At 46.4% G+C, this 25,230-nt stretch overlaps 1 protein-coding gene across 1 annotated transcript; it reads right to left on the reverse strand.

The window, feature by feature from the left end:
• Positions 1-789: 789 nt before the first annotated feature.
• On the reverse strand, positions 790-17,618 carry LOC308416230 (inactive pancreatic lipase-related protein 1; the record flags this gene model as incomplete). The annotated part of the gene is made up of 12 exons (XM_080911146.1): positions 790-871; positions 3,618-3,785; positions 4,309-4,417; positions 8,076-8,205; positions 9,246-9,364; positions 10,972-11,091; positions 11,203-11,322; positions 12,539-12,647; positions 14,064-14,198; positions 15,894-16,019; positions 16,371-16,525; positions 17,570-17,618. The coding sequence occupies 12 exons, from the start codon at positions 17,616-17,618 to the stop codon at positions 790-792; spliced, it is 1,422 nt and encodes a 473-aa protein (XP_080767272.1).
• Positions 17,619-25,230: the final 7,612 nt, after the last annotated feature.

The following is a 25,230-nucleotide window of genomic DNA, read 5'->3' on the forward strand; positions in this document are numbered from 1 at the left end:
AAGTTGATGCTGGTCTGTGTGAATACGGACCACGTTAGGACTCATTGACTGAACCCTCCAAGTAATTCTAGCAGGGAGTGTGCATCATAAATTTCCTAGAATCTATTCTGAATTTCTTTTCAGAGTTTGCAGGCAGATAGACAGGCAGGAAGAGAGGGAGGAAAGGGAGGGAGGAAGGGAGGACCTTAAGTAGCCTGACTTGTAGTCAAGTTATGCAAATGAGCGTAAGTGAGTCTCTGGGATTCTCAACAAGAGCCACTATAGGCTTCTCCCCCACCAAACCCAAGACCCAACTTATTACTTCTCAAATGCCAGGAAATCAGCATCATAGAATATTTCTGCCCCCACCAATTGGTCACTTGGTGACCCCACTAAGTCAGTAGCTGGGATAGGAAAGAGCGAGTGAAGCTGAGCTTGGCCGTCACTCCTGGTGGGGGCAGGAATTCATGGGTATGTATAGAACCTCCCTGCTCTCCGCCTCAGTTTCCCCTGAAAGAAGGTGCAGCGAGGGCAAGGATTTTCAGAGTTCCCTGGCCACTTACCCTTTACTTCTGCAAATCTCCCCCACCCTCTCCGTGAGGAAGAGAACACAGTGTGTGGAAGTGACCAAGGGGCAGGGGCTAAGGTGCTGTTTTGTTGGATGCTTTGGTGAGAGACCCACATGCAGAGAAATGCTTTCCAGTGCTTTAAATATCCACTTGTTAAATGGCCCCGTGGCGGCTGTGGACATCGGAGAGAGACGCTGTGTGGGTAAGTGCAGCTGATGATTTTATTGGTGTCACCAAGAGGTCACATTGCGTCTGAGGTTTCACAAGGCAAGAGCGTGAGCAGAGTGTCTTCCCTCACGGTGTCCTTACTGCAGAAGTTGTACCTGCAAAGAGACGCATGGGTTTGACACTGGGGTTCTCTGTCACCTTTAGGGAAGCCACCGCTCTCTGGGGGTTAAGCACCAGTCTGCATGGGTTTGAGGTTCAGAAGCCTGGGAGACACACACTAAGGCATGGCTGCAACCACTGGATTTCTAGGGAGAAGTCCACCCAGCCTAGGGCTCAAAGATGATTGGTCACTGTTCCTGTCAGACACACTCTTCCTAAGGCAACACTCTTTCTTTCTCCATTTTAACAGACTGGCTTAGAGACTGTCACTAACGCTTCCTTAGTCACTCCTAAGTCTCAGCTGAATGCCATGTCATCTATGAAAGGCTGAACTCTCTGTTGCAGGCAAATACATTGAATGGTGTGTAAAGTACACTACCCATGGGCCAGGAGGTGTTATGATTAGCCCCGCCTTGCAGGAGAGGAAACAGAATCATAGAAAGCTCGCATGAGGTAAAAGTGCAAGATGCGATTGTAAGTCAATGTCTTCTGTCGTAGCATTACCCACCCTGATCTCCCTGCCTGTCTTCTAGGGCCAGACAGTGTGGCTTTGTCCTTGGGTTTCCCACCTTCCAGCTATTACTGCTTGCTGATATCTTCATTTGTACAAGAGGGCTCCCTCTCACGTTGCTGAGACTCCCATGGTAATTATGTGAGAGCTCGTGGCAAACGGAAAATGTTTTCTAACATGAAGCTAAAGCAGACCAAGGGTTTCCCCTGAGGCTCTGTGAGCTCTGACATTCTGTCCCAATTGTATTTCCATCGGTGTAGCCTCTGTCAGGGTGCTTTGCACCTTGAATAGCCCTTTCTCCATGCTCCTGAAAGCAACCAAACAAAACTACCTGTCTTCGTTGGCCCTGAAGCCTTTTCTTCTGAGCATGTCTTTACTAGAACTTTTAACCTGGCAGCTCTGCGTTTAGGCTCCACTGCCAGCCACCTCCTCAGCACCTCTTGCCCGCCCCATCAGCACCTGCTGTCCTTGCCCTTCCTTCCTGCCCCAGTCTCTCAGCCACTCTGTGGTCTCTGCTGCCCTCCTGGGTCATGTGATCTGCCACGTGTGCTCGAAGGAACATCTTTGATGAAGGCTTTACCTTTCCTGATATTTTTCCAGGACAGGTGCTTGATTCACTATTTGACAAAGTCTCATTACAATGGGTACTGACTGGGACAATGGGTACTGAATGGGTGGGGCAGTACAGGAAGGATGAGCTCTGTCTGTCCTTTGGTCTCATGTCCCTGGAAGGCATTCTCATCAGTAGGTCAGAATCCCATTGAGATGACTACATCAGGTTACATGGGAGGGGGAGCCAAGAGGAGGTTGTGTCACAATATTAACTGCTCTTAACTTTATGGTCATTATTAGTGTTATGGAATAACAAGCAATTCTCACAGCAGTGGAATGTCTAAGCAATTTACTCGTCCAGTTTTTTTATTCCCCAAGCTAGTTCGTGACATTTGAAGTGGGTTTGACTTTCTTCTATTTTAACCACTTGGTACCAGAATCCCCTGAGAGAGACGTGTATGTCAGTAAGATAGCTCGGCATGTAATGACACTTGCAGCCAGGCCTGAGATTGATGCCCAGAACTCACATAGCTAAGAATTCACTCCAGCAACTTGTCCTCTGAGGTTTTGTGCACCATGGCACATGCTTACATGCACTCACTCAGTACACCATGCTGGCCTTGAACTCAGAGATCTGCCTGCTGCTGCCTCCTGAGTGCTGGGATCAAAGGTGTGCACCCCCCCAACAATGTATAAAACAGAGAGTGAGTAGGCAAAGGCACAGTGCTCAGCCACTGGAGGGCTTATAAGACACACGCAGGCTCAGGAGTAGCTTCAACTAGCCCTGCTTGATTTCCAGGAAGTGTGCATCTCTCTCCAAAAACCTTCAGGAGTCCAGTGACATTCTAATTGTAGCCACACACTAGAATGTATACACAAACACATACAATCTAATGTGATTGTAGCCATCCAGGCCTAGGAACACTTCTTAACAGACCTCAGGAACTGACTCCACAGGAAGTATCTGACAGTGGAGGCTGAAGGGAAGGCTAGCCACTGGCCAGCCTGGGTCTTCTCTGTCCTACGGAGAGGATCACCTAACCAGTCTGATTTCTCTACTTTCCCACCTTATGAAGTCAGGGGTGATTTCAGAAGTCCAGCCAGCCAAGGTGATGACCCCTGGACCAACCACAAACCATCCTGCCAACCCTCCTCTCTTCTGCTTCTGCATTTCCAAGGCTTTGGATTTGCTGGCCCCTTTTAACCACCAACCCCAAAGAACACTGGTAGCCAACACTTCCCACTGAGCCACCAGGAATGGATGGATAAGGAATGAAGCTTGATTCTGCCTCCCAGGTCTTCTCTCCCTATTCCAGCTGCCCTCTTTCTTACTGAAGGACCAGCCTGATCAGGCAGGAAAGGGATTTGGCAAGTACTGTCCCCTCTGTACTTCCTGTGTCCCATTTCAAATGATTTTTTCCCTCTTGTCTGTTTTGTGTGTGTGTGTGTGTGAGAGAGAGAGAGAGAGAGAGAGAGAGAGAGAGAGAGAGAGAGAGAGAGAGAGACAGAGAGAGAGAGAGACAGAGAGAGAGAGAGAGACAGAGAGAGAGAGAGACAGACAGAGAGAGAGAGAGAGAGAGAGAGAGAGAGAGAGAGAGAGAGAGAGAGAGAGAGAGAGATTTCCCTACAGACAACCTCTGCAAACATCATGAGATAACTCAGCAATGGAAGATACGTACTCTGTCCGCTCCTCTCCCTTTTGCACGGTGATCTTGGTTGCGCCCACTTTGGGGAAGCTTGGGTTCACCACCTTATTATTCCAAAGAAACTTGACTTTCTCAATTGTTCCCACATCAAGCTTGGCATCGAACTCATTGGAATGTGTAGCACCCGGTTTGATAATTCCCCTTGAATTAAAAAAAAGAAAAAAGAAACATTCCTGTTCACTGAGGTTCATTGTAAAGTTCACAAAGGACTATGCCCTTCCACCTTTATCGTTATTAAAATAACGAGTCTCTTTCAAATTTTCCCTCAAATCAAAGATGGAGGGATGAAAAACTGGCACAGAGCTAGCAACTCCAGCCTGCTATTCAGGGTTGTTTTTCAAACTCACATTAATTTCTCTTTCTTTGTAGAAAAAAATGATAAACCTCTCAAATTATTTTAGTTTTTTTTTTTTTTTTCTGGAAGAATTGTTTATATAGTAAGTTATCTTCTTAGCTTAACATCTCTTGTTAGGCTAATTAACATACAGGGTATCTGGAGCAATAATAGATATTTAAAATATAGCTAATTGAGAGGGAAAGGAACTGTTAGTTTAAGTTTAAAATTATGAGAAGTATAAAATTTTTTTGTGTGTATAAAGAAGTTTTAAGCCACGGATGTGTAAAGGTGTAAGTGTTTGTGATGTGCCTGCTCTATGGGGATTACCTGAAGACATCATATTGGTGAGTGTTGCCATTACTTCCAAACAGAGCCACTTTGACCTGCCCTGTTACCATTCTTCCAGACAGTGTCAAGGACACGCGGTACCTCCAGCCTAGGCAAAGGAGGGAGAGGTCACCTTATTGATAAATAACACAGGTAATAAAACAAAAGTATCACTCCTGTTTCTTACACAGACGCCCAGAGTATGAAATATCGTACTTACTAACCTCCATGTTAAATCAGCACCCAATGGTGGCTCCTCTGGACCAGTATTGCCCAATAAGAAGTAACGACTGCCTACAGTTAAATTCATGATAAATAAATTGTTGGTTCCCTCAGGTTCAATAGCCATGCTGTGGGTTTTAAATTGCTAAGTGGAGTCAATGGCCTCTCTGGACCCAACAGGGATGAGCAAGCTCCCTGCTGGGAGAAAGTTCTGAGGGCAGCTCTGCTCCAGGGTGGTGGTGCTATGACAAGAGGAGGAGCCAGGAGTCCAGGCCACCCTGCTAGGGCAGCTCAGGAGTCAGTTTGCAGCGCACCTTCAGCCTGGGTCTGTCCCATCGCCATATCCCTAGGACCCCTGGTGCTCACATAGTTGTCATGTCAGCTTATAACTAGAGTGTTGTTCCAGGGCCTGTTTGCATGCACAAATACCCATGCACACACGGGCGCAGCACATACAAACACATAAATACACATATATACACAGGTATGCACATATGCACCCAATGTATACACATATAAACACATGGATTCACTCAGTTTTCTACACACATATATACACACATGTATACTTCTGTCTAAGTCACATTCACCTTTCACATTACCAGAGATGTTCCCCCTGATGTCTTCAGTCTCAGGTTCAAGTCTCCCATGCTCTAGTCCAGCAGCCCGACCAATGCAGCAGCCCACCTGACCAATGCAGCAGCCCACCTGACCAATGCATCAGTTCAACTTACCAATGCATCAGTTCAACTGACCAATGCAGCAGCCCACCTGACCAATGCATCAGTTCAACTTACCAATGCATCAGTTCAACTGACCAATGCAGCAGCCCACCTGACCAATGCATCAGCCCACCTGACCAATGCATCAGTTCAACTGACCAATGCAGCAGCCCACCTGACCAATGCATCAGCCCACCTGACCAATGCAGCAGCCCACCTGACCAATGCATCAGCCCACCTGACCAATGCAGCAGCCCACCTGACCAATGCAGCAGTTCAACTGACCAATGCAGCAGCCCACCTGACCAATGCATCAGTTCAACTGACCAATGCAGCAGCCCACCTGACCAATGCAGCAGCCCACCTGACCAATGCAGCAGCCCACCTGACCAATGCAGCAGTTCAACTGACCAATGCATCAGCCCACCTGACCAATGCAGCAGCCCGACCAATGAAGCAGTTCAACTGACCAATGCATCAGCCCACCTGACCAATGCAGCAGCCCGACCAATGCAGCAGTTCAACTGACCAATGCATCAGCCCACCTGACCAATGCAGCAGCCCGACCAATGCAGCAGCCCACCTGACCAATGCAGCAGCCCACCTGACCAATGCAGCAGCCCACCTGACCAATGCAGCAGCCCACCTGACCAATGCATCAGTTCAACTTACCAATGCATCAGTTCAACTGACCAATGCAGCAGCCCACCTGACCAATGCATCAGTTCAACTTACCAATGCATCAGTTCAACTGACCAGTGCAGCAGCCCACCTGACCAATGCATCAGCCCACCTGACCAATGCATCAGTTCAACTGACCAATGCAGCAGCCCACCTGACCAATGCATCAGCCCACCTGACCAATGCAGCAGCCCACCTGACCAATGCATCAGCCCACCTGACCAATGCAGCAGCCCACCTGACCAATGCAGCAGTTCAACTGACCAATGCAGCAGCCCACCTGACCAATGCATCAGTTCAACTGACCAATGCAGCAGCCCACCTGACCAATGCAGCAGCCCACCTGACCAATGCAGCAGCCCACCTGACCAATGCAGCAGTTCAACTGACCAATGCATCAGCCCACCTGACCAATGCAGCAGCCCGACCAATGAAGCAGTTCAACTGACCAATGCATCAGCCCACCTGACCAATGCAGCAGCCCGACCAATGCAGCAGTTCAACTGACCAATGCAGCAGTTCAACTGACCAATGCAGCAGCCCACCTGACCAATGCAGCAGCCCGACCAATGCAGCAGTTCAACTGACCAATGCAGCAGTTCAACTGACCAATGCAGCAGCCCACCTGACCAATGCAGCAGCCCACCTGACCAATGCAGCAGCCCACCTGACCAATGCAGCAGTTCAACTGACCAATGCAGCAGCCCACCTGACCAATGCAGCAGCCCACCTGACCAATGCAGCAGCCCACCTGACCAATGCAGCAGTTCAACTGACCAATGCAGCAGCCCACCCGACCAATGCATCAGCCCACCTGACCAATGCAGCAGTTCAACTGACCAATGCAGCAGCCCACCTGACCAATGCAGCAGCCCACCAGATGAACGCTGCCAAGGACTTATAAATTTCAAAGCAGTATCTTGGTCATCCTTCTGTCCCCATACCTAGTGGCCCATGTCTGTGACCCATAAATGAGTGTTGGGGGTAGGGGATAGATACATGGTTTTGAACTGTTCTTTTGTTATCATTAAAAATATAGGCAAGTATTGCTACATCAGTGAGGGTTGATTAATCAACAAAAGTTAAAGGCATGTGTATCTATAGTGACAAGAAGGCCTCAGATCTCCATGGAATCTGGCTGTCCATCTTATCCATCTATTGTCAGACCAGAAATGTGCCTTAAGGATGAGTATTCCTATACACAAATTATACCTCAATACACCTGACTTAGAGAAACTACAGAACACTGTCTTTACAGAGTCTTCTAATTCATCATTTCTGTTTTTATTGGGTGACACCTCATGGAACCCACTTAGCTAAATTGTCACAAATGGTGCAAACATGTCTAATCCAGACCTGGCCTCTGAGTGAATTCAACATGATTAGGAGAGAAACCATCCCTTCCTCAGCTAGCCTCTGCCTATCCATCAGACAGCACCAGGACACATGATAGAGAAAAAGTGCCTTATGGAGACCTGCCTGCAAAGGACCAGTGTCCAGTGTGTGTGCTGAATGAATACAGAGAAGTGTGTGTGTGTGTGTGTGTGTGTGTGTGTGTGTGAGAGAGAGAGAGAGAGAGAGAGAGAGAGAGAGACAGAGACAGAGACAGAGACAGAGAGACAGAGAGAGACAGAGAGACAGAGAGAGACAGAGACAGAGAGACAGAGAGAGACAAAAAAGACACAGACATAGGAACACACAGGAGTATGTGTAAGAGAGACAAAGAAAGACAAAGAGAGACAAAGATACACAGACAAACAAGAGAGATACAGAGACAGAAACAAACAGAGATAGACAGAGAAACGAAAGACAAAGACAGAGAAATAAGAGAGAGAGAGAATCCCAAAAAAGGGGGGCAATGAGCTCCAGAGGGGTAAAAATTCAAGCTAGTTGTTCCCAAAGCTCTGTAAATTGCCTCAATCCCACAAACACACTGCTGACTTCCAGCTGTTCCACAGAATGGAAGTCAAATGGGAGAAGCTGGGCTGTTCTCTGTTCCTTAGTTCATGCATGGAGTGCTCAGGGCAGACACACCCCCCTCTAACATAATCCAAACACCCTCAGAAGTCTTTCAGGTTAGGGACAAGCCTTACCACATAACAAGTTTGATACTCTCTTGACCTGGGCAAGTGGTCGACTTACGTGCAAAGTTCTTGGCTTCTCCTGTGTTCAAGAAGAACTTCTGTGGCTGCTCACTTGTTTTGCCAGCAAACTTATCCGCGTAGTGACCCATCTGTGGGCAGCCTTGGTCTGGGCAGGGGAAGCATTTGTTCTGGTAAAGAGAACAGGGGCTGTGAAGCAGGTGTTGTCTAACGCTAACCGGAGAATGATGATGTTCCCTTGTAGCCCAGTTCCCCCATTGGCAATAGGAAGGGAGTTAGAGCTCATCATCTCCGAATTCCCTCCACCTCAGCACAGTTCCTAGCTCTGATGTACAGATGTTAGAAGTATCAGAGACCTTTAACAGCACTGCCATCTTGGGCCCAGTTTCCATCAGTGAGTTGTGTTTCTCAGACAGGTGTGTGGCAGTGGCGTCAAGTCTTTATGTTGATTGTGGAGTTTGCCAACACTTTTTGTTTTCTTTTTCTTATTTCTTAAGGACAGAATCATGTGTCTCCCAGGTTATGTTTTACCTCACTATATAGTAGAAAATGACCTTCAACTTCTGATTCTTCTGCTATTCCCTCCCTAATGCTGGCATCACAGGTCTGGGCTTTGATATCTGGTTTATAGGGTGCTGGGGATTGAACCCAGGGCTTTCTGCATACCCAGCACATGTTCTACCAACTGGGCTATAACTACAGCCCCAGAGTTTGCCAATTTCTATGGTGTAGATATTTCAACCCTGGCCAACGTTAGGCTGCCAACACGATGTCACAAGTATGGAGCTAATGGAGGATGTCCCACCTGGCTCTCATGAGTCAAGAGGCAGGCAGCCGTGTGTCATGGTGTCTGTCTCTTCACTGTGGCCAGCCTGGCACAGAGAATCTGACCGTCTGCCTTTCCCCCACTCTGCACTGGGGGAGACTCTCGTCACACATCCCCTTCTATGTTTGATCTGCAGAAGGTGTGTTCCTTGCCCTTCTAATCTCTATTGCGTTTTGTTTAAACCGGACCCCAGTGTACCCATCTGCACGATGCCTCCCAAGCTTCCATCAACATGGACCAGTTCTCTGATCATCAAGAATTTTCCTCTCCTAGGTGGCTTATCTGAGTGTGCTTTCTGAGGGACAGGGTGTAGCAGTCAGAGATCTCCACACAGTAGGACTTCAGTGTGTGATGCCCTTCACTCATTGCAGAACAGTAGCTTACAGACTCAAAGTCTTTGTAGGAAGCGCAGGGGTATGCAGCGAACCCATCGGGGTTGAGGATGCTCTCCAAGTAGTACTTGTAGCTTCTAAGGTGGTTACAAGCCACAAAGTCCCGGGTTCCTGGGGACAGAAGGCAGGAGGTCAGTCCGGGTGATTGGAGGCAGGTTGTGACAGGATTTATGCCTCCCTTTCTACAGTGTAATAGCTTCAGAATGGGGCTGTATCTTCAGAATTTAAGTTTGTAATTTGTTCACAATAATGACAATAAGCAAACAAGGCTTTGGGTGTTGGGTCATGTTCTGGTTACGTCACTGGCCTTGTCTGCTAAAGCTCTGTTTTCTAGGAGGCAGAAGTCACAGTACCACTTTTGTAAAGGTACCCACAACGATTCACAGATTCCAGCTAGCAAGGGGGAAAGCTGTAATGAATGTAAGTCCATCCAATTCAAACCTGTCCTTCCAGCCTCTGTGTCCAGGTACAAGGTTGGAAATCCCCAGAGATACAACCAGATGTGCCTTATTCTTCCACATGTGACATAGCCACAGTGCTCTTATGGATAGGAAGGTAAAATTAAGTTCCAGTGGCTTCACCTAAGTGTCCCTCTTACCTCCCTCCCTCATTTTTCCTCACCCAAGTCACCTGAAAAATGTCCCAGCAAACTTCTAGACCTGGCCTGAACACAATGAAGGGTTTTAACTTGAATGGTGCGAGTTGATTAGCATGTCTGGAAATGACCGTTGGGTTCTTGGTCTTAATAGATAGTATAGGCGTTGTGACAGAAAGAAGGATGCCCTTTAACCCCAGATGTGCTCATCAACTGCAAGTGGACGGTCCTCATTCTAGCCTCCCTCATGTGACTGTCCTTCTCACTATAAATGAGCAATGACTTGTGCTGTGGAGATGGCTTCGCCATTCACACCTCTGGCATACCGTTGTTCTAGGGACAGAACAGAAGCTAGCTGCCTAGGACTGAGCTGCAGCGTTGATTCACAGGGTGTTTGCAGGGAAATTCTCTTGAGACATCCTGCGTGATCCCTCTTGCCACTTCCCATCCTCTGTGAGCTGACTGCCAGCTGCCAGCTGAGGTGGCACAGAGCTTTTAGATTCTTTGTTGCCTATGTGTTCCAGCACATTCAGGACAGTGTTTCAGGGAGATGAAGAATTAGTACATCTGAGACATTAGAACTACATAGTTATTTTTTCAGAAATAAAATGCAGAAGAAAACATTGTATATTTTTAAAAAGAAGTACGTTTTCATTACTAAGATTGGCTGTGGGGCTGAGGAGATTGCCCCTTCTGTAAAATGTTTGCCTTGATGCCCAAAGCCCATGTTTTAAAAAGAAGCTAAATGTGTCAGTACATGCTTTTGTTAGTGCTGGCAGGGTGGAGATACTTCTCTAGGACAATGGGACCTGGTATCATTTAAAAAAGGTACATAGTATCTAAGGAATAATGTAAAAAGTTTTCCACCAACCCCACATGCACCACTACACACATACACACACACACATACACACACACACACACACAAACACCCCTACACATACATACATACATATGCAGAGATAGAAAGAGACAGAGAGACAGAGGGATAGAGAGACAGAGACAGAAAGACAGAGACACACAGAGAGATAGAGAGACAGAGAGTCAGAGAGAGAGAGATTAGTTATGGCAAGCACTGAGTGTCCCAAAGCAACATCCTCCCAGAGTGGCCCCATGGCTTTACCTGACCAAATGCCATCAATGTCCACAATCTGTGACAGAGCGTTCTTCTTGCACCCGGGCATGTCCTGTCCTCCGTTGGGGAAGAAGTCAAGGTGCCCCATCATTTGGTTGGTTCCAAACCCTAAAATATTTGTACCAGCAATGATACAGAATTTAGAAACCCCAGAGCTCTCGGGGTTAAAGCATCACCACTCCAGCCCACAGCTAGAGACCAGAGCACCACGGAGCTCACCCAAGAATGGGATCAAAGGAGCTGCATCGGTATGAATCACATCCACAAAGTCAGCATCTGAGGGGTCGAGCCGGACCTCTTCAGGAGTTCCCTCAAAATTTGCTTCTACAGGATCCAGTCCTGGAAGGGATGGCAAACACGTCAGTCTGTAAGTTCCCAAGGGGCAGGATGCACAGGCTGGGGATTATGCAATGATACGGTGCCACACTTGTAGTCCAGTGCCATTGCCTGGGTTTGGAACATGGGGACATGGAGTCTCAATGCTATTCATTTGGAGGGCACTTTGTGGCAGGAGAGAAAGCCACATGAGCAAAAGAATTAAAATTTTTGTCTGATTTCTTTCTACATCAGATTCTTGCATGTATTTCATATTTCATATTCTCATTTTCTTTCTTTTATTTTAGTGAAATTAATAATAATAATAATAATAATAATAATAATAATAATAATAATAATAATAAATCAGTGTCTTGGGCCTGTACAGGTTGCCAGGTTCTAAATCTGTCATAAGCTATTTTTGGAGCAAACTGTATATGGGTTTGCAAAAGTCACTCAAGATTTTTGTATCTCAGTTTCCCTATTTTGTAAATCAAAGGTAATAATTTCATTAATTTTATATAGTTGTTAATTAAATAATTCAATATATAACACGTGGCATGAAGCCTGGCGTGGAACCACGTATGTGTTCTTAGGCAAGTTCTTGCTTCCCTGACTGGGTTTCTTCAGCTCCAAGGACTACATAAGAAATAAAGTGCTGTGTTTAGGGCAGTCGGGAACTTAGCCTGTGCTTTCTTTAACAATGGCATTAATATTCTCATGTAGATATGTCCTGTGGCTCCTGTGAGGCAAAGGCTTTGCTGTGTTTGAAGGCCGCTTCTATAGTGCCGGTTAAAGGGTGTTTTTGGTAGATGTGGTGGGCAGAAACCTTTACCAGCAGAACGGTGAGAAGCAGGTTCCTGGTTTCTCTCTTCCCCTGACCTCACAAAGAAGGCGAGGAGTGAGTAGAGCAGCCCCGGCTCAGGTCTGCTTGCTCATGTCCAAACTAGCTGTCTGCACACTAGCTTTCCTGGGCGCTCAAAGCTGCTTGGTGGCCCACATCGAGGAGGGATTGTCCCTGGGGAGGAATGACTATGGTCACAGCAGAAGTATCACAGAGGAACACAACTGCCATCTCCCTTGACAACAGTGATGGCCTATGTGTTTCTTAAAAGCTTCCTAAAATCCCTGTCTAGGTTGTGCCCATCCCTGCCACAGCTGAGGGGTTCAGGACGTTTCTTAGCTGGGCTACGAGCTTGTGACCGTTTTGGGGTCACTGGAATGGGACCTGGGGCCTTACCTGTAATCCTGCCTAGACCTGGAGTTCGAGTTCCCGCTTCCCCTGCCACATGGGCTCCTAGGCTGTGGCCAATGAGGTGGACTTTGGAAGGTGAGTAGCTGTAGTTTCTCTAGAGAGGAGAGATCACATGTGCTGGACACGTTTGCACCCTGGGTTCTCCTGCTGTGAACTTTCCCTGCTCTTTGGGGCCTCAGAATTGAACTCTAGCTCCTGACAAGAACCTCTGAGCTTTCCCAACTCAACGTGGCCCTTCCTAGACTCTTCTCAAGCTACAACTCTGTTATTGAAACAGTATTTTTTTTCCTTCAGTGTGTCCCCTGGACCTGGTTTATACCATGGTAACCCATCTTCCTTAATACTTGCTCAACTACTATCTAAAGAACCTGTCTTCAGCCACCCTTTCCTGGGGAGACTTCCCAAATATCACCCGTGCCCACATACAAGGTGGACTAACTATCCCCATGTGCCCACATCAAGCCTTCCTCTGATAGGTCATGCTGTGTGGTCAGTGCAAGTCTTCCCTGCAGGCAGCTCCTTAAAGGTCAAGGACCCTACGGACCTCCTTTACCTCTTCACAAGCTATTATCCCTGTGCTCTAGAAACACAGAGCAACCAAGACATCCACATGCACTATTCTATGATGTCCTTCAACAGAGCTCTCATTAATGGGTCTATGCTGCTTCCTGCACAAACCCAACAGGTTCTGATTTCTGTAGGGGTGCAGAAGTAGGTGGTTCTTTGTAGACCTATGAGCTCAAAGATAGGAAACAGTGGACCTCTGACCTGGTGCAGATACTGGCCATAAAGAATTCTCAAATTAATGTATGGAAGGAGAGACTTACAGTATTAGCTAAGATCAAAGCCCAGGACAGGAAGGAAGAATTGAAATGATGACGGTAGAAAAGATTCCTGCCAAGGCTTAATGCCCCAGTGTAGGGGAATGTCAGGGCAGGGAGGCAGGAGGGGGTGGGTGGGTGGGGGTGGGAGGAGCATCTTCATAGAAGCAGGGGGGAGGGGCATGGGATGGAGGTTTCTGGAGAAGAAACTGAGAAAGGGAATAATAACATTTGAAATGTAAAATTTAAACAATCCAATAAAAGAATGGGGCCCAGAGTCACAGGGACCCAGATTATAGGAATCCAGGGTCACAGGAACCTAGATCACAGGGACCCAGAGTCAAAGGGAACCATGCTTGTCAATCGTACATCCTGCCCTCAGCTCTGTGGCTTTCCTTGCAATACTAGACTTTGCCTCACACAGATGCCTTGTGTCATGGACAGCTCATGGGGCTGGATGATCTGGGCTCCAAGACAACTTGTCCACTCACCTGCTCTATATTTTGGCAAGCTAGTTAACCTCCCTGTGCCTCGGTTTCCTTAACTGTAAGTAGGACAGAACAAAATCTCACCACTAAGTGTTAGCTGACACCTTCTCCCCTTACGCATGTACCACTAAAGTGATGTCCACTTCTTTCAGAACTCCTCAATTCACCTTGGCGCTCCACCCCCATGCCAGGCCCACTCACCACAAGGATGTCAATCATCTGAGCCACCTGGGCACCCACTACTCGCACATTGTTGGCAGCCTGTGTGTAGGTAGTCTGAGAACCTCTCTTCCAGTCCACACAGATGCAGTTCACCTCCTCCACTTGGAACATGTTCTAGGGTTGGAGAGATACAGTGTCACCATAGGGCATGGGGAATACCTTTTGGCCAGGGGTCAGTAGGGTCCCTTGTGTCTTCTAGCTGTGGTACTGAAATGGGCTGGACTCTGTCCAAGGAATCTTGAAGTCCATAAGGGTAAATTTAGCAGCAGAGAAAATCTACACTCTAAAGATGAAGGCAAAGCCAGCTCCTCTGATTTCTTCAACCAAATCTGATGAGGTGGATGGGTTGCAGCGTTAAAGGAATCCAGTTGTGACAGAAAATGACCTCAGTGTAGCATCTAGTGGCTGGTGTCTATGTGACCTCATGATTCTGCTTGTGAGAGGTCCTTTAGGTGACATACCAGGGATAGGCATTTCTTGAGCTTTGAGGCAGGGAGTGTCATTTTCTAGTCAAGGTGGTGTAACTTTTATAAAGGGAACACCCTCTTCAGACTTGTAGGAAATAGGAGAACACTAGTGTGGGAGAGATCAGGGAATCAAGGAGAGCATCCTTGAACTCAGTCAGGCAGTGCACAGGGCCAGCTGGAACAAACATCTGAGATTCCTGTCTAACGTTGACAATGGTGCTAGCACATCTGATGCTTAAGTTTCTGATGTCATATTTCTCAGGACATCCATTCTCAAAGCAACTCTGGGAAATCTTCAGACCTTGGAAAGTTTGGGGCTGTAGCTGGATTTATGGGATGCTTATTAAGGACAGATAGGTGCAAAGAGACCAAAGTGTAATTTTTCTGGTCAACATTATCACTTGGTACTGTTATTTCTGCATGTGTGGAAGGCAGGTGGCTGCACAGTTTCTGAGACAGACGGAATCTGTATATATAATAAGAAAGGAGTATACTATCATTTTTACACGTGTGTAGACTACGTATGTGCAGCCATGTGTGCCTCTATGCCAGTTTCCCATGTGCACACGTATGTAGGTCTGTGTCCTCCTGTAGCTGCCCTCATTAACCAACATACCTGTCAACCTTAATCCTTTGTGTCTTCAGTAAGTGGTCACAGCCACATGCCTCTGACTCGAAGGAATGTGGAGAACATTTGGCCAAAACAAAATGCCACAGTTTCCCATTTGCAAAAATACAAACACTCCCTCAGAAACTATCGAGTGTTTCTTAACCACAACTAAACAGGCCTCATAGCCATGGGGGAGGGGAGAGCTCCCGTAGCAAATTCCTGCTTTGGGCTACAAATAGAATTGGGGTTTGGTGAAGAGAAGCATTTGGGTTACCAGATCTTTTGGTTTCAAGCTTACATACCATGGCTGTGTAAAGTGTGATAGGTCAGTAGGACAGAACTTTGTGGATAGGAGGTCAGTAGGGCGGAACTACGGGAGGTCAGTAGGGCTGAAATACTGGAGGTCAGTAGGGCTGAAATACTGGAGGTCAGTAGGGCTGAACTTTGAGAGGTCAGTAGGGTTGAACTATGGGAGGTCAGTAGGGCTGAACTTTGAGAGGTCAGTAGGGCTGAACTATGTGGATGGGAGGTCAGTAGGGCTGAACTATGAGAGGTCAGTAGGGCTGAACTATGTGGATGGGAGGTCAGTAGGGCTGAACTATGTGGATGGGAGGTCAGTAGGGCTGAACTATGTGGATGGGAGGTCAGTAGGGCTGAACTATGGGAGGTCAGTAGGGTTGAACTATGTGGATGGGAGGTCAGTAGGGCTGAACTACGGGAGGTGTTCCCTACCTTGCACATGTCAACCACCCAGTTTTCCTCTCCTTTGTCTATGAAGCCATGGATGATGAACCGAGTCTTCCTGGCAACTTGAAAATTGGAGGCCTCGATGGTCGATGGGTCAGAAAGCTGGAGAGTCTGCGACAAACAGAAAGGATTTAGGTTTTTCCCAACATGTTCCCTGAGCCTGTCTCTCCTCATCTCCACCCTTGTCCTTCCCACTATGTTGGCCTTTCAAGGTTGAGTACAAAGTCAGCTCCTCAAGAGGCCCCCTGAGGATGCCCTTGCCTCCACTGGGCCTGGGATGGTGGCTTACACAGTTATTCTGTGGAACTGTTGGACAGTAAGCCCATGTCCAGACCAGAGCTAAAGAGTTAGCAGGAGCTACACAGCTGTGAACCAGTCACTCACCCAGAAGGTTGGGCAGGGCATGGAAAACAGGTTCAAAGATAAGAGGTTGTCCACAAAGTTCACAAAGAGAAGTCTTACCTGGAAAGCGGTTGGGTTCTCATTGGTGTAGAGCAGGAAGCGAGTGTTGATCTTCTCAGGGCTCCAAGGGAGAAGTTTCAGGGGCCTGATAGCTGTCCCTGCCCAGGGCTCAGCATCAGAGAAGCATCCAAGGTTATCGTAGCAAACCTCTTTTCCTGGGGAGAGGATGGATAGGCGCAAGAAGATGCTATGGTGGTTGAGCCTCCAAGCACCCAGCTCCTCTTGAGCAGAAACCCTCAGTCCTGACGGGTTAGATGGGAACCCAGTGTTCTGAGGTCTCTTGCTCTCTGCAGACTGTTTGGCTGGTTGTTCCAATTTCTGAACAGAAAAGCTTTTCTGATGATGGCTGTGCGTGGCATGCAAACGGATAGTCACTTGCAAATGAAAATCTAGTTTCCTTCAAGAAAGTCTCACTGAGGAAACCACTTAGGGTAGGCCCCATGCCCTCCAGTAGATGGCAAACATAAGATGAATTCAACAGAATCTTTGGAGGGCCTTTGTCTCACAATGAGTTTGTTTGTATTTAATAGTACAGGTCCTTGCATATATATTATGGCTTCCAGTTTGGGGTTTTATGGGATTCCTGCGTGTGTGACCATGTACGCCTCTGCATCTACCTACATGTGGGTGTGCACCTTTTAGTTGGCTCCTTTTCTTGTTTGGAATTTTTGTCATATTTAGATTTGTTTGCTTTATTTATTTATTTTTATTTTATTATCTTTTTTTTTAGAAGCCTGTTTGCTTTCTAACGAGAGACAGAAAGGATGTGGATCAGAATGGGAGGGGAGGGAAGGATGAATTGGGAGCAGTGGGAGGAGAGAAAACTGTAATTAGAATATATTGCATGGAAAAATTATTTTATAAAAGAAAAATACCTAAAACATTCAAAATTCCCTTCCAAATTCTCCCAGCATATCTGCAGAGCACCCCAACACAAAAGTCCAGTAGTAAAAGCCCACCTGTCACTTCTTGATGTTCTAGAAATTCCCTTAAAAATTCAGACCACAAGCTCCTCCAGGCATAGGGAGCCATTCCCCTCAATAGCCCAGCCCATTCTCCAAGGCTTTCCCAGAACCACCTTTCCCAGAACCGTGGGAAAGTCTGGGGCTCCTTCAAGCTTTGTGTGGGCCAAAGCTTTCTTTAGCCTTAGAGAGTGTAGGAGCACACATTAGCAACCCTGGGCACTGGGTGTTGCTTACCCTGAGCTGCTCCCAGTAGGAAAAGAGAGACTGTCCAGAGGGTCAGCATCTACAACAAAGTCAACGACATCAAACATACTCAGCCTGGGTTCCAGCAAAGTCTCTGGGGAACGCAGGGCCTGTTTGCCTCACCTCTGCCTTTTAGCTGGTGGAGATGCAGATGCAAAGGTGGCTTGTGTGGTCACAGGAGCCAGGTACTTGCTCTCCTGGGACCCACCAGGACCTTTTTATGCTCCAGCCTTATCGTTCGGACTGTAGTTCAAGCAAACAGTGAGGGATGAGAGCCAGAGCTATGGGAACCCTATTTATCCTTTAATCTCGCCTTAAATCTGTCCTTCAACCCGTGTGTGTATTTACACACAACAAGCTTGGGATGGCAGGCAGATCTTCCCACAAGCCTGGGAGGAGGAAAGACACAGAACCTGCAGCTTTTCCTTGTGTGTCTGGGAGAATCCTTAGGGGCCAAGTGGGCTCTGCTTCTCCGCTTCAGTTTCTCCACCAAGCAGTGGGCAGGTCAGTCTGCCTGCAGCTACACTGAGGTGGGCAGTGTGGAAGCCCAGCCTGCCGGGGCTGCAGACAAGTGACTTGTCTTGGTTTCTGTTTTCCAACGTGAAGCTCCTCTCGAGAAAAAAAAAAAAAGAGAGAGACAACAGAAGACAGCAGCAAACCCTACGATGGGGGGCAGTCTCTCTCGTGTAGAACAGGTAGGAATGCCCTGGGAATGTGGAAAGTAAAGACAAACATCTGTTAAGGGAATTTTCTCTCTAATGCCCCTCTTCCCTTGCAGGCTAGGAACAATCAGGCACTAGAGCCTTGTAGGCAGATTCTCTGGACCTCCCAATAACCTCAGCACAGTCTCCAGCCCACCCACCTGTTTCTACTGTAGTGCAGTGAGTTCATCTAAAATATTGTGCTTAAAGCAGCTGCAATGCCATTTCTGTCTAACTTGAACAGTTGGGGTTCAGGGGCCCCCAGACCTCATCCAGCACTCCACAGCATGTCAGTTTTGTTCCCCCCAGATTCCTAAAAGGCTGCACAGCTGCAAGACAGACTGGACCCTGATTTACTTTCAGATCTGTGTACCTGGAAGCAGCTGGCCAGTTCACACGAGGCAGATAAGCCTTCACAGAGCAAGCATGGTGGGGGCTCCAGACTCGTTCCCAAGTTAAACGTGTTTCTACGTCAAATTCACACACCAAAATAGCCTAAGAACTGGGGTAAAGGCCTAAAGGACCTCCTGTTAAGAAAGGTCATCCGTCCTCCCTAGTAAGAAGCAGCAGCCAGGCTGGGGAAGGACCTGATTGACTAGAGTAATTGTCTACCATGTATGAAGCCCTGGGTTCTACCCCTTGACACCTCTACACAGGGCACTGTAACGCATTCCAGTCTCAGCACTGAGATGGAGGTGGAGGCAAGAGGTCAGAGTTCAAGAGGTCAGAGTTCTAAGTCCTCATGACTACCCTGCAAACGAGGCTGGGCCAGCCTGGGCTCCAAGCGACCTTGTCAAAAACTAAAACGGAAACAGTCACCTCCAGTCACTGTGGTTCAAGTACAAGCCGTGGTCCAAATGACTGCTCTTCACCTTGACAAATAACACGCCAGGTGGGGCTTACTGCTACTGTCCCGTTATGCACAGAGACACTGATGCACAGAGAGAAACAGGGCACCCTGCTAACAAGTAAAGATGCAAGCCCACTCGTTTCTCTGCTTTGTTGCCCTCCTTTTTGCCTGTAATTTTGGTGTCAAATATAAGAAATACCTGTCTGGACAAGGTCATGAAGCACTTCCCATATATTTTCTACTAGAATTTTTATAGTTATAGCGTATACCGGCGGAGTCAGTATCTATTTTGAGTTCACTGTCACATATTCTGAAAGGGGGGCTTTGAATGACATTCTTCACTGGTGTGGACAAATTATTTCCCTGAGACAATTCAGGACGATTTATTAAAGAGACTTTTCACTTTCCAGTATATGCTTTTGGCTCCCTTGTTAAAATCTAGCAAGCTGAAGATCTGCAAATTCTTACGGATTCTCTATTCTGCTCCATTGGTTTAGGTGTCTGATTTATGGCGAGAGCACAACGGTTACACAGTAACTATGCGGCTGCAACATAACCGCTCCCTTCTCTTTAAATCTAGACTCTAGCAGCCACTGAAGCCCTTGTGAAGAGTTGAGGAAAGAGGATACAACGAAGATAGATACAACACAGTAACCCTATAGTAGATGACCCATAGTCCTATAAACAGAGAGAAAGCCCAGGGATAAGCTTAAGCCCGCCCAGGGGTGCCAGCTCATGTACTGTGAGGTGGGCCTTGTCCTACTTAGATGTTTGAGTGAATCCTCACACTGTCCATGATTTGAACGAACAGCATGCTTCAGAGCATTACTCTGAAGTAATGGTTTGGTTACAATCTGGGGTGAGGGGGCTAGAATAAGAGGCTATTCCAGGACTGTGCCCTCCCCCAAAATTCATTTAACACTAGTTATAAACATCTACTGTTAGAACCAAACAGAATGGAATTACGTCTGTTACACATCACATAATCCAAGTGAAATGGTCCAATAATCTTTTCAATAAAACGAGAGAGTCTAGTCAGTGCAAATAACTACAATAAGGAAGTCCCTGCTTGAGCTATACAGGGAAATAACTCTGAATACAGAAGACGGCCCTGGCTGTATGTCTGGTTTTGCTTTGTTAGCATGTTTCTGCCTGCAAAGCCTAACTCATCAGATCAGAATTCGCTACTGCACTGAAATTTGCATTGAAATATTCTGTTCTATCAGTGTCAACTCATGATGCATATTGATGGATATACCATACCCCCCTCCTCACACTCCTCTGGAAGAGTTCTTACTTGCCTTTCATGGTCTCCCACACACACATTTAGTGTCTGTACATGAGAAAAAACACCCAGAATTTGTCATTCTGAGTCTGGCTTATCTAACGTAACACAATCATCTTCAGCTGCAGGAAACATTTCTTCATGGCCGATTGTATGTGGGTACCATGTTTCTTTATTCTTCCGGTGGTGGACAGCTACACTTGTTCTATCTCTTAGCTCTTGTAAATGGCTCTTATAAATAGTGTAGTAATAAAGACAAGTACACATGCATGTAGATTAAGAGCCCATTGTGTACTTAGCTTTATCATATGTGATCCTATCTTCAGAGTTTTGAGCAACTTCCACTCTAATTCCCATAGTGACTACACCAGTTCATACTCCGGCCAGAGTGTACAAGAGTTCCTCCCTCACTTCCGTCCCGGAATTTGATCTGTTTCCTGATGACAGTCATTCTGAGGACAGATGCAATCTTTAAAAACTATCATGATATGTTTAATTTTTAACGTATGGGTGTTGGCCTGCATGTGTGTATGTATGTGCACATGTCACTATTCATTATTCCTATACCCTACATCATTCAGTTGTTTATCTTTGTGTCGGTACCATGCTGTTTTCCTTACTATGGCTCTGGTGTATAGTTTGAGATCATCAACTGTGGTACTTTCAGCACTGCTTTTTGTCTGGAAATGCCTTTGTTTCTACATGAATTTTAGGATTGTTTTCGTATTCTGTTAAGAATGTCATTCCAATGTTGAGGGACTTGTGTTGACTTGGGAGATGACTGTAGATGAGAGAGCCATTGGATAAGACAGCCATTGGACAAGAGAGCCATTAAACAAGAGAGCTATTGGACAAGACAGCCACTGGACAAGACAGCCACTGGACAAGACAGCCACTGGACAAGACAGCCATTGGACAAGAGACCCATTTTTAATAACATTGATTCTTCAAATCCATGAGCAGGAGAATCTACCTTCTAGTATCCTTTACAATTTCTTTTTCAGGGTACTTTTTAAAATCGTGTGTGTGTGATATGTATAGTGTGTGAGAATATGGTGTTGTAGAGTGTAGTGTGTGGTATGTAAGTGTAGTATATGTTGTGTAGAATGTAGCGTGTATGTTTGTGCGTGTGTGTGTATGTGTCTGTCTGTCTGTCTGTGGGTGTGTGGTATATGGTATTTAAGAGTGGTGTGTGTGTGGTATGTGGTGTGTGAGAGTGGTGTGTGTGTGGTAGGTGGTGTGTGAGAGTGGTGTGTGTGTGGTGTGTGAGTGGTGTGTGGTGTGTGAGAGTGGTGTGTGTGGTGTGTGTGGTGTGTGGTATGTGTGGTGTGTGAGAGTGCTGTGTGTGGTGTGTGGTGTGTGGTGTGTGGTAGGTGGTGTGTGAGAGTGGTGTGTGTGGTGTGTGAGAGTGGTGTGTGGTGTGTGAGAGTGGTGTGTGTGGTGTGTGTGGTGTGTGGTATGTGTGGTGTGTGAGAGTGGTGTGTGTGGTGTGTGTGGTGTGTGTGGTGTGCATGTGAAGTCTGTTTGGTAGAGCTCAGCAGTAAATTTGTCTTGCGATTGTATTTGTGTGGACACCACTATGACTTCTCTACTGTTGCTCACTTTATGTCTGCTTAAGTTGCTTCTACATATTTGATTTAATTTTTGCAGGTCATATATGTCTAGAATTTTTTATTTCTAAATTTTTCAGGGTTGAGGGAAATATAATTTCATACATAATTTTCTAAATGATACTCAAGATTTCATTTGAATCTGTAGCAACTCCCCATTTTTCATCTATAATTTTATTAATTTGGGTCTTCTTTTTTTGTTTTATGAGTTTGGCCAAGGTTTTTTTTTTCATCTTATCTCTCTTTTCTGAAAATCAATTTTATTCTAAGGCAGAAGCTAGGTCTTCATAAGTAGGAACAGAAAGGAGCTCTAGTGAAAAGTGCAAGTTCACATACGCTGTAGTAAGAGCAGATGCTAGTGATACAGGTGTGAAAAGTAAAAGTTCACAATGCTGCAGTCAGAGCAGATGCTAGTGTTGCAGGTGTGAAAAGTGAAAGTTCACAATGCTGCAGTCAGAGCAGATGCTAGTGTTGCAGGTGTGAAAAGTGAAAGTTCACAATGCTGTAGTCAGAGCAGATGCTAGTGTTGCAGGTGTGAAAAGTGAAAGTTCACAATGCTGCAGTCAGAGCAGATGCTAGTATTGGGGGTGTGAAAAGTGCAAGTTCACACATGCTACAGTCTGAACAGATGCTAGTATTGGGGGTGTGAAAAGTGCAAGTTCACACATGCTACAGTCTGAACAGATGCTAGTATTGGGGGTGTGAAAAGTGCAAGTTCACACATGCTACAGTCTGAACAGATGCTAGTATTGGGGGTGTGAAAAGTGCAAGTTCACACATGCTGCAGTTATAGCGGATGCTGGTGTTGGAGGGAATGTTAGGGGCAAACAGTGGTGCTTGGACAACTAGGATGAGCAGCTTGCAGTTGGCTATGAGGCACTAAAGTCCACCTGATAAGAGAAGACAGGAACTCTAAGAAGCAAGGGCAGGGTCAGCAGACCAGCTGGCAAGCTTCCAGGAGACCTTCCTGGGAAGCATGTGCTATACACTATTGCTCCTTCACACACTCTTGGTTCTAATCCAGCTAAGTCTAACAGGGAGCTTCTAGGAAACTCACCCCCTTTTAGGAATAAGACTTCAGACCGTTCCATAGACAAGGAGCTAACTAAGAAGGAACAAATGCATCTATTTTTAAAGGACAGTCTGGCAATACAAGTGCTAATGAAGATGTTCTAGTACAATCATCTGCAACACCGGATAGCAGAACACCCATCCGGCAAGTGACACAGCTAAGTCACGGGTCAATACCTAACAAAGCAGAGGCCAGAGGTAGACACGGGGTGGGGGTGAGAGTCTTCAACACTGTGTCAAGGTTGGACCCGAGGAATATACATAGGGCATGTGAGACCCTGGTTGGCTAGAAACAGCCAATCACACAATTACTTCAGCCTTTGTCCAGTTTGTGTCATGACCCTGTAAACCCCTGGGTGACGGTTCCGCAGTTCCTCCCCTCTCTCCCTTGGGAGCTTCACATTCCCTCAGTTTTTCACCTTGCCTCAGACTTTCAAATTCTCTGGAATACTTTCCAATAAAGCCTGCCCTACCTTGCTTGCTCCAGCGACTTTCTGCCCAGCTATGGGAATGAGACAACAGACTCCAGAGCCATTGTTCAAGGTTTGGTGACCGTGGTGTCCAGCACCCTAAGTCCTTCAGTCTAGTAGAGTCATGACACAAAAGGTCCTGCCACCCAAATACCCAACTTAATTCTAAATATTCTTGTGTTGGTCTTTGTCCCATCAGTTAGTGTATTGCTCTTATTATTCCCTGTAAGCAAGGCCTCAGAGAACCACCTAAAAGACCAGTGGGTGGGAAGAAAGGTTTTATCATAGGTATAAGCAACACACTAGCCAGTGGCCTTTGGGGAAGTCCATAGCTACCATAGCTATCTCTCTAGGACAGAGAGGAGAAGGGCTACCTCTCAGAGTGGAGAGAAGAGTAGAAGTGGGTTCCTGAGCAGTGCAAGAGTGAGCTCTTATCTCTCTGCCAGAATCCTAGAGTCGTGATTGAATTGAGTCAAGAACATATTTTGAACCAAGTCAGTGGGCTTGGCCTCTTTTTGGGAGTGTTTGGCATTTTTTTTCCTTTTGGATGTAACAGTCCAGCCTTTTGCTGACTGACACACTTTTCTGGGTGCTTACAGATGGATAGGAATATGGTCATTGGGGCCCAGGAAGGTTGCAATGTGAGATAAGGGTGGGGAGGGTGTGAGTCAGGCAGGCAGGCTATGGTGGAAGACTTGACAAAGTCCTATTAGAAGCAGTTTACTAACCGTAGGTAATTTCACCCGAAAAAACCTGAAGAGACAGGTAACAATCATATTGCAGGAAGGATGGAGATGGGAAGGACAGGAAGAGGAAGGGTAAAAGCCACAGGGCGCAAGGGAGACCAAAGGACCTTGGGGATGGCCATTGGAGGTCATAATTTGCAGGCAAATTCTCTTTCTCTTGGCTGGACTTCTTCATATAGACATTCAGCAAATCCAGAGCTGGCCAGGACCACTTAGTGAGATGAGCCCATTTTGGAGTTGTTGCAGGGCTGCAGTTGATACCTGGGTAGTGTCTGTCAGCTGATTAAAACTCATCTGGGACAAGACAGACTGGGGACATAAAGTGAAGTGAAGGAGTTTGGGACAATCTTTACTTGCAACTTTTTGTCCTGCTTTCTTTGCCTAATAGGTTGTGAATACAAAAAGATCAATCCATCCTCCAGGAGGGGAGGAATAAGTCTTTTGACCTGTGTCAGATGGATTAAAGGCACGATTCCCCAAAGCTCACAGGATCCTTTAAAGTCAGGAAAAGAGATAAACATTTTAGATAAATTAACATGAGCACTGTCTGTAGTCTGCACTGAAATCATAGGGGGGAAAAACAGATTAAGAGTGTCCTTAAGCTACTTAAATAGACTCACACCTTTGAGTTATAGCAAAAATAAGACCTAAAAAATTATTAGCGTGATAAAAGCATGAACATTCACAAGTAAATAAAAAAATTCTCAGCAGAAAAGAGAATGCAGGTGAGAAAAAGCTTGAGGACTCAAAAATGTTTTGGGAATAAAAGCATGAGCATTTTTTCCTCTTGGGCAGAGGACTGGGCAGATACAGAATGGACAGAAATGTTTTTCAGCACAGAGAGAAGAACTTTAAGTTTGTGTTTAGGAAACAACCAAAAGAATGTTAAAGTTTTTTGAGCCTGTGACTATGGTAATTT

Source organism: Micromys minutus, assembly GCF_963924665.1.
Source record: "Micromys minutus genome assembly, chromosome: 2".
Lineage (NCBI taxonomy): Eukaryota > Metazoa > Chordata > Mammalia > Rodentia > Muridae > Micromys > Micromys minutus.